This window comes from Ranitomeya variabilis, chromosome 4 (genome assembly GCF_051348905.1).
Source record: "Ranitomeya variabilis isolate aRanVar5 chromosome 4, aRanVar5.hap1, whole genome shotgun sequence".
NCBI classification, from domain to species: Eukaryota; Metazoa; Chordata; class Amphibia; order Anura; family Dendrobatidae; genus Ranitomeya; species Ranitomeya variabilis.
This window is the reverse complement of record NC_135235.1, coordinates 322,515,470-322,536,668: the sequence shown is the minus strand read 5'-3', so window position 1 is coordinate 322,536,668 and position 21,199 is coordinate 322,515,470. Positions and strand designations below refer to the sequence as shown.

The 21,199-nt window shown below is 42.4% G+C and overlaps 1 protein-coding gene across 2 annotated transcripts in view; it reads right to left on the bottom strand.

Moving 5' to 3' along the window:
• Window positions 1–6,579: 6,579 nt before the first annotated feature.
• Window positions 6,580–21,199, bottom strand: part of TRIM29 (tripartite motif containing 29) — a 72,972-nt gene continuing 58,352 nt past the window's right edge. For both annotated transcript variants that reach the window (XM_077250491.1, XM_077250492.1), the window contains 3 exons: window positions 13,057–13,152; window positions 11,605–11,681; window positions 6,580–9,392 (listed from right to left, as the gene is read on the bottom strand). In XM_077250491.1, the coding sequence (XP_077106606.1) occupies window positions 9,333–9,392; window positions 11,605–11,681; window positions 13,057–13,152 (233 nt within the window). In that variant the 3' untranslated portion in view covers window positions 6,580–9,332. The remainder of the gene's footprint in view (window positions 9,393–11,604; window positions 11,682–13,056; window positions 13,153–21,199) is intronic.

The window sequence follows — 21,199 nt, the reverse complement described above, 5'->3', positions numbered from 1 at the left end:
CTTCTCACATGGTCTATACCACAGACCTTCAGATCCTTCGGGTTACATGCGTGATATTGTCTAAAATGGCGTGGTAACGTTTTTAGAGATGTATGGTCCTTTACCTCTTTAGCCGCCATGATGTCCCTAATATGTTCCCGAGTCCTGATCCTCAGCTCACGTGAGGTCAGTCCAACATAGGACAGACCACACGTGCAGCTGGCCATATAGATCACATGTGTGGTGCTACATGATATGTAGTCTGTGATTTTAAATTCCTTTTGACCATCAGCGGAGACAAAGGATAATGCCCTAACATGGTTTCTGCAGGCCAAACAGTCTCCACATGGGAAGAAACCCCATCTCCTTTTACCAGCACCAAATATGTTTGGAGTCTTAGCTACATAATGACTTTTGACCAAAATGTCTCTCAGGTTTTTGGATCTTCTTGCTGTCATGAGCGGTTCATCTGAGAGACATTTGGCCAAAATAGGATCTGTTTTCAAAATCGGCCAGTGTCTCCTCAAAATGTTCCTCATAGTCCCCCACTGATGATTGAAGGTAGAAATATACCTAATTTTGTCTCCTTCCCTTTTTTTGCCTCTAAGTGGATGTGATAAAAGGTCACATCTCTTTTGTTTCCTGGCCTGGGTATACCCACGCTTAATACTTCTGTTGCTGTACCCGCGTGAGCGAAATCTCTCCCCAAGGTCCACTGACTGTCTCTCAAAGGCTTCCTCCGTGGAACAAATCCTCCTCATCCTTAAAAACTTCCCTATGGGGATAGCTCTAATTGTAGAGCTATTATGGGATGAGGAGGCATGGAGGAGTGCATTGACAGAAGTTTCCTTCCTAAAGACATCGGTACTTATGGAGCCATCACCCTGGATCTGCAGCATGATATCAAGAAAAGAAACACTCTCATGACTATAATTATATGCAAGCTTGATGCTGAGGCTGTTACAGTTCAAATCCTGCATAAATAAATGTAATTGTTCAACAGACCCCTGCCATATAAACAGAATATCATCTATGTACCGATACCACCCCAGCACTTGGGGGACGGAGTGTGCGCCCTCCTGGAAGAGAGTCCTCTCCCAGTATCCCAGAAATAAATTAGCGTACGAAGGCGCACACGCCGCCCCCATCGCGGTGCCGCGACTCTGGAGGTAGTATTGGTCCCTAAAAGTAAAACAATTATGTGTAAGGATGAACCGCAAAAGCCTCAACACCAAGCTCACTATATCTGAGTCAATGCTACTAGAACCCAAGAAAAAAGAAGCCGCCTCCATACCGTCATCATGATGAATGGAGGTATAGAGTGTTTCAATATCTGCTGTAACCAGCAACATGTCTGGCTCCAGAGTCAAACCATCCAACCTCCTCAGGACGTCCGTAGTGTCCCTGACATAAGAGGGAAGAGTCTCCACTTGCGACCGTAAATAATAATCTATGTATTTGCATACAGGATCGCATAACCCTCCTATGCCAGAGACAATCGGATGCCCTGGGGGGTTCACAGAGTCCTTGTGGACCTTGGGGAGAAGATAGAACGTGGGGACTACAGGACATTCCACCATTAAGCCATCAAATGTTTTTTTTGCTTACAATACCCTGATAAAGGGATTCTTCCAAAATCTCAGTTAATTCAGCAGCATGCACCAGCAGTAACTCTTTCATTTTGACTTTATGTGATTCGACTCGGTGAATGTTATTCATGTGCATGTTCTTTACTGTGGACTATCGTGGCGCATTGGGGTGCGCCTGCACGCATCTATGCGGGCACTTTAGTAGTACCGCATTTTTAGTACAGTTTGCTGTGCTATCTTGTAACGGAACAACTCCTTAAAAACGAGGGGTTAAGCGCCTGGATAATGGGGCTTGACCACCCTCTTCATTTATGTGTGCAGATGCACATCCACATTTCCGATATCAGCGCCGTAATGACATATTATTACATCGCACTAATGATATACGTTTTCCTTTTTTCCTAAAACCACTTTAAAGTGAATTGATTTACCTCACTGGTTAGCGCATGCACTTGTAGCAACTTTGTTATTTTGACCTCTTTGCACGTGCGTCTTTGATTCGGCATATGTTGATTACCTTTTATGCTCCTACTCTTTGTACATTTAAGTGTGACCTGCTTTGGCGCATTGGGGACGTGCCTGAACGTATTTTCGCAGGCGCACTGTCAGTACCGCAGTGCAAATACACTGTGTTGTATTCGGCAACTGCTGTACTATTGAGGGGTTTAGTAATAGCACAGCGCGTGCGCAGGTAACGCTTCACTATGGTTACCTATGCACCGGCGCAGTCGGACTCGGCTAACACTGGATACCTCTGTGCGCAGGCACATATTACTTCCTGACCTTGAACCGGATGTCCATCCGGCCTTACACATCATGCGGCGATCCCACATGCTGTGGTCTTCTCACAGGTGATTATTATCCTATATTACTTCTTGTATATAATAGGGCATTGGTGAGACTGACTATATCTCCCCTGATGAAGACGCTCTAGCAGCGTCGATACGCGTGGGGGCTCGTATCTCTCCCAGGACTTGCTGCCATACTTTGCCATGCACCTTTAGCACCTTAAATACAGGACCATGTGCCCGCTAGCTGGTGATTATCTAGGGAATATTTGTTGGATTTCTTTATCTGACCAAATTCCATACAGCGTCCTTTTGTTATAACATTTTGGTGGGCTACAGTAGGTTATGTGTTTATTTGGCTGCGGCGGAATTTAGGTAGCAGGGTACCAGTATACTCATTGATGTATTCTTTACTCATTATTGCACACTACTATTGCATTGACAGCATATTTTTAGGGCTGATAGTATTTTGTCTAAGGTCAGCTGGCAGCACAGGTTATTGTCACCTATATAGACGGATTTATTGACTGTTGTGTGTCAGCTTACTGTATATTTGACCAATGCTTAGTTCCATGTGCTGAGTTATATATATTAATATCTGTGTATATGTCTTATGAGATTATTTGTCCTGGGAGATGTTAGTTGCTCTGTACGGCCCTTTTGGCCTTTTTAAATGGTTTTAAACTGTCTCTTTCGTTGCCCTTTGTTGTATAAATATTTCTAATAAAGATTATTATGGTTGGTTGATCCCACTAGTGTGCATATTCTTCCTCTCCCTTTTTTGTTGTACATGACTGCTTATATGCACGTGGTTGATCCCCCTTTTGTATTTATTGTTGTGGTGCCCGCTCTCTTTTGCATTTATACGCTTTTTAAGCATTTTTGCAGCGGAAAACCACCGAAAACACACGAATAAACTGTGAAAAATCCGGAACATGTGCACACAGCTTTATACAGAATTATGGCCACCACATCTCCCTTTATACAGTTTATGGCCCCACGCCTCCCTTTACACAGTATAATGACCCCTCACAGCTCACTTTATACGGTATTATGCCCCCGCACAGATTCCTTTATACAGAATGATATCCACCACAGCTTGCTACATATGATATGTTGTCTCCAAAGCTTAATAATAACTAAAAAACAATATAGCTTATTCTCACCTAATCCTGATTTTCCATCCACGGCAGCCTCCATATCCTTTTCCTGCTTGTATAAACAGTGTGTCATTGGAGGTGGCACACTGTCTTGTGCTACTTGCTTGGATACCCTGCGGCCTATAAGATGGAGACTGATAAGGAAGGGAGCTTGAGGCTTCTTACCCTGTTCATGGGATTGAACTGTATTGGTGTCATGTTTACATAGACACAGTTCAGTATGCTGAAGATCCAGGGCTCTAGGCAGGAAGATTGGTAATGGAGCCCAGATCTTTGCTACTAGAGACACCCCTGGCATTGCATCAAAATTTAAAATTGTTTATCTTATTGGTTCAGTGTATTTTGTTTGATTCATTGGATCAATTCATGAAGCTGGCTGCAGTGTTATGGAATAGCAGGCTAAAAGTTTTTTTTTCAGGTGCAAAGTTTATTAAACCATTGTAAAGCCTATCTGAAACTTTACAATTTACTTGTTAAAATTCTGCTCTTTTGCTGAGCTGCCACATGTAGTGATGTAACCTCCATCTCCTTACTTTCTGCTGAAGTGTGTTCAGAGTGTAACAAGGGGGCACGGGGTGGTAGTCGTGGGTGAGTCCACTACACTAAGTCACTGTCAGTGAGCCCCGGCCCTTACACATGAAAAAACAGGTGAAGTCCCAGTCCTGTGGTACAGTCAGTTACCTTCAGCACACAGTCACTCAGGATGCAGGGGATGAGTACTCAGGAAACACCACATGCCGCAGTTCTGTTCCAACAGGAAACTATACTGTACACAACACAATGCTTCCTGCTCTGTCCCTGCAACTTCAGGAGGCTGCTTAGCATCAATGGCTCCCATTCAGATTTGAGAACCACAACAGTCCTTCTGGAGATGTTCCCACAGTACAAGGGCCCGTCCACACTGCCCGACAGTCCATGGCAGCTTGTATCCCCCCAACTGGGGTACCCACTGTTCCTGGATGTGGAGAGTGTCTTGCCCTGGTCAAGCCTGCCCGGGCACTGCTGTAGGGACAGGAAATCCCTCTCCTGTAAGCCTGTTAGACCGTAACCCTTCTTAGCTCCCCCAACAGTTTAAATCTATGTTGCCTTTCTATCCCTAAGCTTGTGCATAACAAACAAAGCACATCACACATTGCACATTACACATTAATACACAACATATCAATACACAACATTAGTGAGCCATCAGGGTGACGCATGGGCTCAGTGTGTAGCAGAGAGGAGGCAATTGAGTATCCCCGCTACCTCCTTACAAAAACACAGAGATTTTCTGTTTGTGCTATGAATGGCCTATCCAGCAGCTTTGCAGGGAGCTGGGAAAAATGGTGTCATGTGAGCATGGCCTGTGATCCTCTTCAAGCTGTGAGTGACTGTAGATGTGCACAGTATGATGTCTCCACAGCCCAGGTATAACGTCCCCCAAAGCTCCCTGTATAATGTTCCCAACAGTCTCTGATATAATATGATGTCCCCCACAGCCACTCTTGTGATAGCTCCCACAGCCAGCCCCTCATATGTCCCCCACAGACAGCCCATATTTTGTCCCCCGCAGCCAGTCGCTCATATGTTCCCCACAACCAGCCCCTTATATGTTCCCCACAGCCAGCCCCTCATATGTCCTCCACAGCAAGGCCCTTAGGTCCCCCATAGCAAGCTCCTCATATGTCTCCAACATCCAAACCCTCTTGTGTCCCCCCCCAGCCAGCCCCTCTTATGTCGCCACACATCCAGCCTCTTGTAAAATTGGCACAGCAAAAATCTATTGTTTCCCCCACAGTCAACCCCTCCTGTGTCCCCCCACAGCCAGCCTCTCTTGTGTCCATCACAGCCAGCTCCTTTTATATATCCCACATCCAGCCCCTCGTATGTTCCCTATAGCCAACCCCACATATGTCCTCCATAGCCAATCCCTCTTATGTCCCCCATAGTCAGCCCCTCTTATTTTCCCCACATCCAGCCCATCATATGTCCCCCATGGCCAGTGCTTCATATGTCCTCCATAGCCATCCCCACATATGCCCCCATAGCCAGCCACACATATGTCCCTCATAGCCAACCCCACATATTTCTTCCATAGCCAGCCCCTCTTCTGTCCCCCATAGCTAGCCCCTCTTATGTCCTTCACATCTAATCCCTCATATGTCTCCCATAGCCAACATCTTATATGTCCCCCATAGCCAGCCAATAATATGTCCACTAATGAGATCTCCATATATGTTCCACATAGCCAACTGCACATATGCTCCCCTCATAGCCAGCTGCACATATGTCCCACATAGCCAGCCTCTTTTATGTCCCCCACTCATTGGCAAAATGTAAAAAAACTGCTTATGCTCACCTAATCCTGGCTGCCTGTACACTGCGGACACCATCTCCTCTTGCTTCCTGTGCAGTAGTGGATGCTGGATGGCTTAATGACATCATCATATCACGCCATCTGACACCCCCTCTGTGCACCTTCTCCAACAGGGCGTGATGGCTTGTGTTCTGCTGGAGATCCAGCAGGGCAGGGAGCTGATACAACTCGTCTTCTTCTATTGTGGGCGGTGCGGCTCTGACATCAATTGTATTCTTGTCTAATAGACGTGAATGCAATTAAATGATGGGTGGAGTGAAGGCCGGGGCACAGGACAAAAACCGGTGAGGGTTGTCAGTGACTGACACTGCTCACCTCCGTGCCTGCCGTCACTGTGCTGAATAGAAGGAAGATGCTGGACAGCAGCAGACATGCAGCCATGGTACTATATCCCCCAAGTGCACCCCACTAGGGAAGACTGGAAGCAGCACCCTAGGCAGGTGCTTACCCTCCTATCCCTCGTCCCGGCCCTGGGGGACGCCACTGTAGTTGTAATCAGAGTTACTCGGTTAGGGGCCAACTCAGATGTTTCGCCTCCTCGTAAGCTGAACCCCCAGCTATACCCCTGCAGGGACAAACATAACTTTTGAGGATTTTTGTGCCTAGACAATCCCTTGAAAGATTACCTAGCTTTATGTACTTTATGAATTTATTGGATTTATTGTAGTTACTTTGTGCAAAGTGATTAAATCAAGAAGTCACAAAACTTTAGTAATTTTCAACAGTAGAACTTTAATGTTAAACAACTTTGCAAAATTGCATGTATTACAAAACACGATCAGAAACCAGAGAAGCGACATTTTCTGAACATTACATATTACTATAACCATACCAATGTAGCTTAATGTTAAAAGGAAAGTCTAGTTACACTTTTTTTGTGAAATGGACCTATGCAGCCCACATAACACACAATTGTATTCTGTTTGATAGATAGATATACAAAATCCCAGCTACTTTTTTTGTAGGGAATTTATGCCGAAAACATCAAAGAAAACAACCTCTACTCTGATTTTATCAGATTGTGGTAGGAGTTGTCAAAGTCTGATGCTCTTTGTCAATGTGCTGCAGCTATTGGCTATAACTAGATTACAACATTAACTATAGCTAAGAGAACGGATCAGACATCGCTCAGAACTGAGAGGTAATAGATATTTAAAATAGGGGTAAAGGTATATTATGTGAACAATATGGGCACATTAGGCAAAAAAAGCGAATATTTCACTTTAAACATAATTTTACTACGCAATTACAAAAACATATATAGTTTACTATCTATTGCTGTTACTGTTTAGGTTGGTAATTTCCACTGCAAGTTTCATCATGTTTAGCCTTGTTCCTGTAGGAGTATCGCAATGCTATGGGCTTTGAATGTTAGATGTCCCTTGGCGGTACACCTGAACAGATCACTTTGGATTGTACTTTGCTGTTTCTTCAAAGAATATTTTTTATGTTTGTGCATTTTTCTATAACTATTAGAAAAATTCAAGCAAATGGTCTACTTTGCTGTTAGGTTTAAAGGAATGGAAATAATGTCCTACTTTACCACATTCTTCCCTTTTTCTGAATGTTACCACCCATTAGAGCATGCTTTTCATTCCTTCGAAGGTTTGTTCATTTTGCCTTACAATCATATATAGTAGAGACCATGGCCAAAAAAAAGGCTGAAAATAAACATTTATGTTCCAATACAACTAGAATATGACATTTCAATCTCTATTATTTTGTTCCTGGTCAAACTATTAAACTAAAATAGATCAGAACTTTGAACAAAGAAAAAGACTTTTACCTACATCAAAAACTAATTAAAAATAAAATTACATTTTATTTTTTTTTTTAATTCTGGGATTTTCAAAGTTTGTAGGGAGAATCTAAAACTATTATTCGCCAGGATAAGATATTAGGAAATCTTATGGGAAGAAATATTGGATTATACCAGGCTTAAATATGTTTTGTACTACATATGACAGTTCACTTTCTTCGATCAGTATTTATGGAAGTTTGGGGGGAGCTAGAGCTTTATAGATAGGCTGGAAGGAAAAATTTAAAGTTCCATAGAAATAAAAATAAACTTAGAATAGGGCTGATCTGTTGTAAGATACCAAAAACTAGACTTGTGTGTGACTCATGAGGATGTCTGGATATTCTACCGGTAGATATTCTTGCTTAATAGTAGTATTGTTTTCTGTATTTCGAGAGATAATTTTTTTTCAACATGGGGCAAGTTGGAGCACGTATGAGTCGTTAATGTATCCTCCATATTATTACTTTTTTCAACGGGGGCAAGATGGAGCACATATAAGTCGTGAAGGTATCCTCCATATTACTACTTTTTTTTCAAGTGAAATTCTAAACTATCTTAAGTGAAAATTTCCAGGTGTCCACTGAGATATTCCAAGAAGACCATGACCACCTTAACAAAACCCTTTTATCTGCTGTCATCTTGGATGGCCAGGAGCACATTGTGACATTTTTGAAAAATGTCTGAGTAAACAAGTTGCCCTATTGAAAATCTACCTTCCCGAGTGCAATTATTTCATGGAAGCAAAAAAATCTTTTACTGTAACATTCCAAAAACGTCTTCATTCCCACTGTCCAATTCTAATTAGTCATCAATAATTCTCAGAACAGACTGGGAAAAATTATATTGACACCATGCTGTATAATAGCCAAAAGCAACAAAAACCCCGCAGTGAAGAAAAATACCAAGGCTTATTTCATTCAAGGATGCAGGAGATAAATCTTGCATTAGCTCAAATTGATTTTAGAATTTCACAAAGCATCTGGAGGAAAAGAAGCAGAAGGGGAAATTTTTTTAGCTGTGAAGATTACACTGCAAGGAAACTGTGAAAAATGGTGTCTGTGCGACCTGCGGAGCTTACATTGCTGTTTAATGGGTAGAGCAGATAAACAGAGCGGGTGCTGTGCAGCTTAAAAAAGGATATTTAGAGAGAAAACAAGTGGAATAAAGGGGTTAGGAAATGATGGATAATATTTCATTAATTTAGAAGCTCGAGGTCAAAAAAGGGAAGATCTGTCAAAAATTGTAAAACGCAGAAAAAGGACTAACTATAATCTTGCAGAAACAAGAAACAATACCTACATAGGAAACCACAGTATATATCAATCCTTATGGCGGCACAGACTTCTGACACTTTAATATTTAGTAACTAATAGTGTCATGCTTTCTACATCAGCACTAAAGGGTTAAGCTGAGATGCTGAGCTACAGACTCATCCAAGCCTGGACCCACCCAAGAATTCCAGTACATGATGATTGCCTCCGGCAACAATAAAACCTGTTTTTTTCTTCTTTTTTTTTTTCCTCCCAGCCAAATCTAGTCACAACACATTCACTGCAATAGCAGTGAAAGAATTAAGCAGCGCTCCCCACCCTCTCTGTACTGACAAATAGCTTTGGTAAGTGAAAGAACAGCGTCTTAGGCTCCCGTGATCCCAGGGATTTATGGAGATTCAGCGTTTGAAGCATTTCCTTTATTCACATAGAATGGGCGTTGCTGGGTCTGTTGGAAACAAACAAGCCGTAGACGTTAATGACTTTAATTGTTTTCCGAGGTCTAAAATAAAATTACAATCTGCAACCAGGTTATTTACTATACATGATATCATTATAAGACTATATTTACACGTGCGTTAACCTATATGGCTAATTTCAAAGGGATATAGATACCAATAAAAAGCCAATAAGAAACCAAAGTTAGAAAGGCAAACAAGCTTTATTCAAATAGTCACATATAGAGTTTATGTGACTATTTGGATCTGGATACTAATACAGAGAGGCTTTCACTTACTAATTAGACCACCCTCTGGATACTTATACAGGAATGTTTTCACTCACTAAAAAGACCACGCTCTGGACACTAATACAGGGAGGCTTTCACTCACTAAGAAGACCACCCTCTGGATACTAATACAGAGAGACTTTCACTCACTAAGAAGACCACCCTCTGGAAACTAATACAGAGAGGCTTTCACTCACTAAGAAGACCACGCTCTGGATACTAATACAGGGAGGCTTTCATTCACTAAGAAGACCACCCTCTGGACACTAATACAGGAAGACTTTCACTCACTAAGAAGACCACGCTCTGGATACTAATACAGGGAGGCTTTCACTCACTAAGAAGACCACCCTCTGGACACTAATACAGGGAGGCTTTCACTCACTAAGAAGACCACCCTCTGGACACTAATACAGGAAGGCTTTCACTCACTAAGAAGACCACGCTCTGGATACTAATACAGGGAGGCTTTCACTCACTAAGAAGACCACCCTCTGGATACTAATACAGGGAGGCTTTCACTCACTAAGAAGACCACCCTCTGGATACTAATACAGAGAGACTTTCACTCACTAAGAAGACCACCCTCTGGAAACTAATACAGAGAGGCTTTCACTCACTAAGAAGGCCACGCTCTGGATACTAATACAGGGAGGCTTTCATTCACTAAGAAGACCACCCTCTGGGCACTAATACAGGAAGGCTTTCACTCACTAAGAAGACCACGCTCTGGATACTAATACAGGGAGGCTTTCACTCACTATTAAGACCACCCTCTGGATACTAATACAGGGAGGCTTTCACTCACTAAGAAGACCACGCTCTGGATACTAATACAGGGAGGTTTTCACTCACTATTAAGACCACCCTCTGGACACTAATACAGGGAGGCTTTCACTCACTATTAAGACCACCCTCTTGATACTAATACAGAGAGGCTTTCAATCCCTAATAAGATCACCCTATGGACACTAATACAGGGAAGCTTTAACCAATAAGATCATTGTCTGTATACTAATACAGGAAGCCTTTTGCTCAATAATAAAACAACAACTGAACACTAATACAGGAATGCTTTCACTTTCTAATAGGATCACCCACTGAAAACTAATAATGGAAGGCTTTACCTCAGAAATAAGACCAACACCACCCTCTGGATACTCATACAGTGAGGCTTTTACACACTAATACGATCACCCACTGGACACTAATACCAGAAGGTTTTCACTCACTGATAAAACCACTCTCTGGACACTAATACAGGGAGGCTTTTATTCACTAACAAGGCCACCCTCTGGACACTAATACACGGAGGCTTTCATTCACTAACAAGGCTGCCCTCCGGACACTAATACAGGGAGGCTTTCACTCATTAATATGACAACCTTCTGTAATCAAATACTGGAAATCTTTTACTCATTAGTAAGATCACCTGCTGGAAGCTAATATAGGATGGCTTTACCTCACTAATAAGACTGCCCTCTGGACACAAATACAGGGAAGTTTTTGCTCACTAATAATTCTGCAGTGGACATTAATACACAGAGACACTTGCTCACTAATAAGACCACCCAATGGTTTCCCGAGCACAGAAAGAGCAGATATTTTGATTGCTAAATGATAAATCTTCTCTACTAAACTATATAACAGTCTACTCTGGCCTGCTGCACTATATCAGTGGCCCATAGACCAGTCTGCTTGTTCAAAGTAATGGGTTTCCATCATCTCTGGTTAAACTTGAAGTTTCTGGATTATCTCAAGAGTGTGTCCAGCATTTCCACAGGAATGCTGGAGAGCAAGCCTTCATTTGTACATTGGTAGGTTCTATTCTTTAATTATACATACAGTAAATTCAAGAACAAAACACCTTTCAATTCTCATGTAGAAATGTGTCATATGATAAAAACAGTATAGAAAATAAATCTGAACATACCAGCAGACTTTGCTTTGATGATTTCCATGTTTGTGGCAGTGCTTTTGCTGGCTGGTGTCTTGTCATCATTGGATACACTAAACAGATAGAATTAATAAACTTAATAAACTGTATGAATCTGTTGGTAAAACAGTAGAATCCAGTGCAATGAGTCCATTGTTTACCAGGATTTGTCAATGTTTTTGTGTTCAACTGTAGAGGAAAAGGACAGGGTATGGCCGAGGGCTAGATGAAGGTAGTTGACTGTCAAGGGTGCCACTGAACAACAAAAATGGCGGATGCAGGTAGGACTTTGGTTTGCCGTATGCAATAATTCTGGATTCAATATTTATTTTGACGTCTAGGATGAATCTGTCTTTATTTAGAGTCCTGGTCAGAGTCTGTATTTGTTTAGTGACATAATGCTCTGCATTTATTTAGTGGCTGAATTTACTCTGCAGTGAGGTCTGAAGTCTGCATTGATTTTGAGGTTTGGTCGGGATAGTATTTTGGGTTCCATGCTAGAGTCAGTATATAAGGACTGGAATTATTTGATGGTACGTTTATTCAGAGGCTTGCTAAGAGATCTTTAAGAAAGTTTGGGCTGTGCTGAAGGATACATGGGTTAATTGTAAGTAGAACACAGTGTGTTAGCGGTGTTTGCAGGAATAGCAGATGTAAAAGTTAACGAAAATGTTGAAAATGCTTGTCAAATCTCTTTTTGCGTCTTGTAACATGATGTTACCAGTCAAAATGTACATTTCATATGGCAGGTTCCTTGTACTCTCAGGTCCAGCAGTGGGCTGGGGCATCAGACAATGCTGGAGCCTGATGAGGTTGGTAATCCACTCAACATTACTGGAGGTACTTGACTGAAATAAGTGTTCATGAACTCATTTACTTAAAGTAATTGCATTGTGATTTTATGGTTTGGGGTGAAAATATGGGGGTGGGAAATTTTAATTACCTATGTTAACCATTGAAATGCCTTGGCCCACCCCTCAGTCGGATGGAGAATTGAATATGAAAAAAAGTAGCTCAACATATCAAAAAGGGAAGCATGATGGCTCAGTGTTAGTGGTGAGCACTGTTGTTTTGTAATGGTCAGATTCTGGGTTCAAATCCCACCATGGATTCTGCAAGGAGCTTGCGTGGGTTTCCTCAGAGTTCTCCGGTTTCCTCCCACACTCCAAAGACATACTGATAGGGGATGTTAGCCCCAATGGGGACAGTGATGATGATGATGTCTGTAATGCGATGCAGAATATGATGGTAGCAAGCAAATTAAATAACCATGTAATGCAACCTCAATGATCTCTATAAAAAAAAATCTACAGTACACGACTTTCTTTAGAAATGGTGTAATAAGATATATCAGTGGTTGCATTAAACCTGCATAATGATCAGAGAACAGAGTATTCTACTAGGATCAGAGAGCTATTACATATAATTCATCTATAGGAATACCATTACCATTCATGTTGAAGAGGTTGCCGTCTTGCTGAGTGCTGTTTGTCTCTGTCGATGTCACAGTGGATGAAAACTGATAGGAAGGTACTTGGCTGGGGGCTAACACAAGTAAAATATGAGATCATTTAGTCAACCACTCACGATAAAATCATACCCACATAATATAAAGTCATATCTACATGAAACATTTATCTAAAGTAGGTGCAAATGTAATGTTTTCACGAAGGATAATCTGAGGACAAGAATGATGCACATGATTGGCAAACAGATTTTATGTAAGTAATCAACTGTAAAATGTGGGAGGAAATAGGAAAGACTTAAATGGGGAGATGATTTCTAAATGGCATTGTGCTCTAAAGCTCCAGTAAAGGAATAGAATTGTCACACAAATGAGGTGAATATCTGTGTGTCTATCTGTAGATCTGAGTTTTTATAGAATCCCAAACATTAGATTTGCATAGTCCCAACCTACAAAGTTTGCTGCACTCGCAGACTATCTAATGTATTCAGCCGGTGTCTTATTTTCTTCAAAATATATAATTGGAAAAGGGATGGGCATGTTGAATTTCAACATGCTTGGTTCTTTTTTTTTCTCAAGGGGTCTCCAAGAACAGTGGATTTCCCCTTTCTCCCCATTGAGAACACATACGCCAGCCAAGTATGCATGTGTATGGGAAGGCTGCTATGTATAGCTGATTGGCCTACACCAATTGAAAGTGTATGAACACCTTTAAAAATTGGCCTTGCAAATGGGCGCAAAGCAAGGAGTAAAGGTACCTTCACACGAAACGACATTATAACGATATCGCTAGCAATCCGTGACGTTGCAGCGTCCTCGCTAGCGATATCGTTTCGTTTGACACGCAGCAGCGATCAGGATCCTGCTGTGATGTCGCTGGTCGCTGAATAAAGTCCAGAACTTTATTTGGTCGTCCGATCGCTGTGTATCGTTGTGTTTGAAAGCAAAAGCAACGATACCAGCGATATTTTACACTGGTAACCAGGGTAAACATCGGGTTACTAAGCGCAGGGCCGCGCTTAGTTACCCGATGTTTACCCTGGTTACTAGCGTAAAATGTAAAAAAAACAAACAGCACATACTCACATTGCGTCCCCTGCAGTCGGCTTCCTCCTCTGACTCAGCGCCGCAAAGTGAAAGTGAAAGCAGCACAGCGGTGACGTCACCGCTCTGCTCTCACTGTACGGCGCTCAGTCAGTCAGGAAGTGGACGCAGGGGGACGTGAATGTAAGTATGTGCTGTTTGTTTTTTTTAGATTTTACGCTGGTAACCAGGGTAAACATCGGGTTACTAAGCGCGGCCCTGCGCTTAGTTACCCGATGTTTACCCTGGTTACCAGGGGACCTCGGCATCGTTGATCGCTGGAGAGCGGTCTGTGTGACAGCTCTCCAGCGACCAAACAGCGACGCTGCAGCGATCGACATCGTTGTCGCTATCGCTGCAGCGTCGCTTCGTGTGAAGGTACCTTAAGGAACCCATAACAAGATCAGGAGGAGCAATTATCCTCTTCTCAGGTATAGTTTTCTCCAGGTTGACCCTTTAAAATTGCTCAAATGTATTTTTTCACCCTACTTGACAATAAAAAAGGGAGTCTGACATCTAAAAATGCAAATTACACTGCTTAAACATTTAAATAGCCCCTATGAAAATCATATTAACAGTATAAATGTTAGTGTTGCAGATAAATTAATGTGTACCCTTAGCGTGGTCAAGAGCTTAGCGCCCTCCTATCTGCCTATTTAGCACTGTCTCTTATCTTGATTGTCAGTGCTCACCTTACCAGAACGCTGCCTTAGCTCAATTCATGCACACTGACACTGCAGGGGTCCAGCGTTGCACTCAACATGTCAAGACAGGCATGCACACAATCTGGGTGCGGGTGCACTCCGATCCCGGGTTCCTGTCTGTCTGGGGCCGTTGATCCTTACAGTGATATGTGTGGAAGCTTAGCGAGAGTCAACGGCTTCAGAAAGGAGGAGACGGTGTAGAAAAACTATGACGTGTGGTTTGTGACCTCACTGAATAGGTTTATTGCCATTACTGACCCCAATGATTATTATATATAACCTACCAACGAGTGCCTATTCTAGGTTATACCTTATGATCTGTGATGTTTCACAAGTCCCCTACCATCCGGTCCAAAAAGCAGTGGACTGACCGGCCACAATGACAGGTATATGGTTTACGCTTAATTTCTGGCTCAAAGAAAAAAAACCTTTTGAAATGTTTCATATGTTTTGTACAACTCTTAATTGCGCAAAAATATTGTGACTTTGGCATTTTTATGACGGCGTCAGCCTGCTCCACCAACTATTTGGAAATTGTGCTGGGCTTGGCAGGAAGGGGAGGTGGCAGAGCGTCTGAGAAAATCAGCATAATTTACATAAGTTATGACAAAAATGCTCCCTAGTGCTGGACTCAGGGGCAGATATATCACTTAGGAGGGAGGGTCCAGCAACAAATCAGTGGGAAGTGATTAAAAACAATAGATTTATTGAAAAATTTCTTTAAAAAAGCAAAAGGAAAAAATGTCAAAAAAGCTATTCCTTGGAATATGCCCAACCCTACACTTTCGAATTATAATGTTCTTTATTGTAGTGACTTTTTTCATTTTTTCCTTTTGCTTTTTTAAATAAATTTTTCAATAATATTGTTTTAATCACTGCCCCAAATTTGCTGCTGTACACTTCCTCCTACTTGCCTTGCTCTGCTGCTAACACAGCCGCTTATCCTTGCACTTCCGGAAGGGATTTTTACTGCACAATCGGTGCCCTGGAAAACCTTTTTCTTTTTTTGTGGCCGATATATCAATGTATCATTGGTGCAACCTGTGCAGTCGCACAGAAGCCCAACAGGTAAGGGGGCTATTTCCACATGTGAAGAGGGTGACATTTTGCATTATAATGAGCTATAGGACTGTAAAGGGCACATGTACTAGTCTTGCACGGGGGCCCTTTTCAGTCTGTGCTTGCCGGTAGCTTCAATGGACTAACTTTCTTACCCTCATAAAAATAAAGACAGCGCCTCACCAGTTGGTGAATATACATCTCCTTTATTCTGCCTTTTATGGCGACGTTTCGATCCATCATGGTTTTTATCAAGCACTTGATAAAGATCATGATGGATCAAAACGTTGCCACAGAAGTAGGAATAAAGGAGATGTAAATTCACCAACTGGTGAGGCGCTGTCTTTATTTTTATGAGATGTTTGGATGTTTTCCAAGTATGACTCCTTGGATGTGACGTGCGCCCCCACTGTGGGTTGAGTTAACCCTTTGTTGCTATGAGGTGCTGTGAATCATTCTATTTTTGATAAACTTCTTATATTGTCATACAGCAGCTAAAAGTTGCCATAAAATTCATTAATTCGTCCATTTGGCCCAACTGCCTCCAGCGGACCCTCCTTTGAGATTGGTGCGCAGAACACCAGTGTTAATAAATGGGGGCCAGTGTTTTATATATATATATTGTCACGATCTCCACACTGTTCTTGTCTGATATGTTACTTTGTGTAGGGGCTGCCAGTCTGTTTTGGTTGTGCTGGGTCTGTGCTGCAATCATCTCTGTTCACTTTCCTTGCTTAGTCGTCTACTTAAGCATGCTAGCTCCTCCGTCCTGTGTCAATTGTACAGTTGCTGCTGCCTGTGTAAGGCTGATCCCTCTGTGCTCTATGCCTGACCCAGCCTGACTTTAATCCCTTCCCAGACTCTATGCTTGTGACCTGACTTCTCTTGTGCCTGCTCCCTGTAAACAGTCCTGTCTTTCTTGTTTTCCTGACCTCGGCTCGTGAATTGGATTTTGTCTCTGACTTCCCCTTGTTGTACTGCGCCATTTCCTGGACCTGACCTTGGATTGTTTGACCTCCCTTTACTTATTCTGTAAGTAGTACATATTTTTGCTATCTGTTATTGTAGTCCTTCTCTCCACTTCTGGGACTAATATTTAGTATAGTGACTCACGTCACATATATGAGTGGGCACACATAGCATGATTACTGTTCGGTCATACACCACACTGACATCTGGAAACTGTGCAGGTTTGTTAAAAATGACCGTCATGTGTGTCAGAATCCTAGGAAGTATAAATCAATAAGTAATAAGATGAAGACAAACTTAATAAAGTAGATTAGCTCTTTGACTATAAGAAGAACCATGTAATTAACAGATTCCAATATTTGCCACCGCACTTTATATATATTGCTCTTCCTTATCTACAGTGAACAGGACTTAAATACTCAGAAGAACAGCAGTGAGGATTAAACGGAGAAGAAACCTTTTGAAATAAGTTCCTCGCTGTTTTCTACACTTGTCTTCTCAGCAGTATTCCATAGTAACAGTAGCAAAAAAAAGATTGAAATTCATGTCACTGGATGAAAAGGGAATCAAAGTAAATTCTTTTCCGAATATGTATTTAAGCCTGCTGTAAAACGTTGAGTAACTGATCTTATATTTGTCAGGCTGGAGAATATTATTACTTGACTCTTATGAAATATTAATGGTGACTTTCGGCAGATACTCCTGACATTAGCTGCATGAAGATCTAAATAAACTGAATATATTTGCTACCCTGGTTCCTTGGTACAAGTGCTTACAGTTATCGCCTGCTATATGGATTTTCCACTACTCAGACAACCTCTTCTCAATGGTTGTATTCCCCTTATAAAATAATATACTCACCTCTGGTTCTAGTGATGACAGCACTGCAATCTGGAGGAAGTCGGAGAGCAGAGGTAGTTCTTACGTCTTCGCGGTGTCAGAAGGAAGTGGTTGCTGATTAACTGCAGGGCTCAGGTGGCGAAAAATGCCAAGAGAGCCCTGGGAGACCAGGTGCCAACGTCACTGGAATGGTGCTGGCACCAAAGATGAGTATATGCTGTCTTTTTTTATAAGGGGGAATATAGCAACTGAGAAGAGGTGGTCTGAGCAGTAGACTAGGGAACATTACATTTAAGCCCACCATACACATTAGATAATCCAGTCATCATTCAGCAGCTATCTTCTCCGGCTCTCCCATGCACAGGAGCACTCTTCTGTTCTCTATGAAAAAGCTGCCGCCAGACAAGTATGGCAGCATTTTATTTCCAGGAAAACAAAAGTATCAGTAGTTCGAAATCAGGCATGTCGAATTTTTAACTCCCGACAATCAGTTGTCTGGAGCCTCCCATGCACATTAGATTTTCGTCTGAACCGGTCCATATCAGCGGGCTCAGCCAACATTAGTCTCATGTGCATGAGGGTCTTTAGACTACAGAAGAAGTGCTGTTGGGATCTTTCTTTTATGCATACAACTAAAAGGGTTGTAAATAATTACAACTCATCACCTTTCCACAGGGGATTCAGGTCTGATACCTGGGAGTTTATCCTTTCCAACCTTATTACAGCACAAGGTAGACAACATAGGCAGCATACATACCTTACAGGCTGCAAAGAAATGTAGCGTTGTAGAGAAAATTGGGTTTGTGCTAAGCTCAAAATTGCTCTGAGGATAGTGTGGCCTGGAAGGATTTTCATCTAGCCTCAGAATACCGAGCCTGACACCTCCCCTTCGACCTTTATTGAAGGTTCAACCCTTCTGACAGATGCTCCTCATACATGCACCACGCATTTGTGGCCCTGGCACTTGTCTTAAAGTCCTCTCCTTGGCACTGCTATTAAAGAGTGATGAAATGTTTGCTTTTATTGTATTATACTGTATGTTGTTCTCTTAATTACAAGTAGGTCACTGGGGTCAGAGTCATGAGACCCCCACCACACCACGTCAGGAAACAGGAATATACAGCTCCAGGCTGGCAGATTGGAGTGCAGATGCAGTAGAAGGCATAGGACTTTTACTGGATTTGTGATGGGTGCTTATGTCTCCTGAGCTTCGCATCGCTCCGGGAGTTTTTAAGCAATTGATCCCAACGATCTACCAGCAATTAAGAAAATAAAAAATAAATAAAATAAGTAAACCTTCTACTAAACTCCCTGACAAGCTGCAGCATGCCGACAGACATCACACAGCCCCTTTATTCTCTCAAATGATAAAGAGGACACATATGCTGGACTCTATATACATATTCTGATCGAGTAGCTGCAGGGAATCAGAACTTCTCACAAATGTCCAGCACTAATAAGCAAATCTCTTGCAAAAGCAAGGAACAATTTCTGCAAACAGATATAGAGAATCGGATACATTCAGAGATCAGCAGTAATCTTAAGAGAAGCCGGCATCCAGTGTTCAGTTCCCTTGCAGGGAGCCACAGTGATAATGAACAATTGCTTGCTAGCCATTGAAACACACAAGTTTTCTACTGTATGTAGTGCATGGAAATGCTGGATCCCCCACATTATTCGTAGCTCTTTATTGTTAACCCCAAATATGATGCCAAGAATTTGTTAATGGGGCACTTAAAACACTTTTTTAAAATCACAAACCCAAGTATAATTTAATTTCAAAATAAAATAATATTACTGTATAATACTTATTACTGAGCAAACCCAAAGATATGAGCCGGGACTTGTGTTGGTGTAAGTGTAATGTCTAGGTGCCCGTTCACACAGTGGCCATATGACAACCAAAACTTAAGATAAAATCAAAGTAAATAAATACCCTGTGGTAAGTAAGTAAATAAATAGTAATAGTATATATAAATAACATAGTATTAGGACTGGCGGAACGCACCAAATAATAATTAGAGATAATATAAGGTGCATTCGCTGTCCGGGGTCCACCGTGCAGCTAAGACACCTGCTGCTTGATAATGACGGACTATATGGCGGTATAATATGAGTACACACATGGGTTAGCTTCACCCGGTATGAAGGAAGCGAACCCTGTTGCGTCACAGGGCTGCGATAACGCACAGAGAGTGCAAGCAAGGCGACACAGAACTCTGCCCCAAGACTCAGGGTAAGAGTTCCTCTAGATCTTTTGCGCTCGACACCGCTACTGGGGTGCCAGGGAATCAACTTAAACTAAACATTTACCGCACAGGAGTGCGTGCAGCACCACTCTAGCGGACGCTGCAAACTAGAATCAGTATCTTGTGCTAATGTGCAGGATAGCACTGACAGGTGCTAGGTAGCTCTACTATTCGAGAGCAGGCAACAACATTAGGGATGGGAATGATTCGAAGCTTTCATCCATCGACAGGCATACATCCACACATACAAGTTAACAAATTTACACTAGCGCATGGCAAGGCGGCCATGCGAACCTTTTATAGTAGTAGCGCTCTGGGACCTTCCTGATGGTCCAATAGGAAAAGCAACAGGACCTGAGCATGTGACCCCCGACCTCCAATAGGAGGTCGTCCCGTGGGCATGCTCAGTGTGGGAAAAGCAGGAATTAGTCCCTGAAACGCCTGCTCGCTGCTGATCAGTGCTGGCTACAAGGGCTGAGCCTGGAAAGACAGTATCAGCTTGAGCCAGACGCTGGGATCAACGTCTCTGCTGAGCAGGTTCCACTGCGGCTGGAGGAGAATGGTAGACCGCAGCAGACATGGTTCGAGATTCCCCCTGTGCAGCGGCGGGAGCTTCACACCTAACACATAGGGTGCTTAATTGACGTTATTTTGATCAATAAACAGTAAAAGCCATCCCATCACAAATTTTGTTTTTATCTTAGGTTCTGTCTATTAAATTACTACAGTGTAAACATACACCTACACATTGCACTTATACCAACTTATGTTCCGGCTCATGTCTTTGGTTTTGCTTTCATTTTTGTAATTTGTAAAAACAGGGCTGGCTCCCCTTTTTTAAGCTAGGTGTTTAGTCTATAGGCTTTCATGATCAGATGTCTGTACAATTTGGCCTGGGTCATGCTCTGCTCCGTCCATATGGAGGTCAGCTGACACAGAGAGGTTTAAAGGGAACCTGTCACCGGGTTTGGTGATAAGAGATAAGGCCACCTCCTTTCAGGGCTGATATAGAGCACTAGATGGTGGCCCGATTCTAAAGGTACCGTCACACTAAACGATATCGCTAGCGATCCGTGACGTTGCAGCGTCCTCGCTAGCGATATCGTTTAATTTGACATGCAGCAGCGATCAGGATCCTGCTGTGATGTCGCTGGTCGCTGAATAAAGTCCAGAACTTTATTTGGTCGTCCGATCGCCGTGTATCGTTGTGTTTGACACCAAAA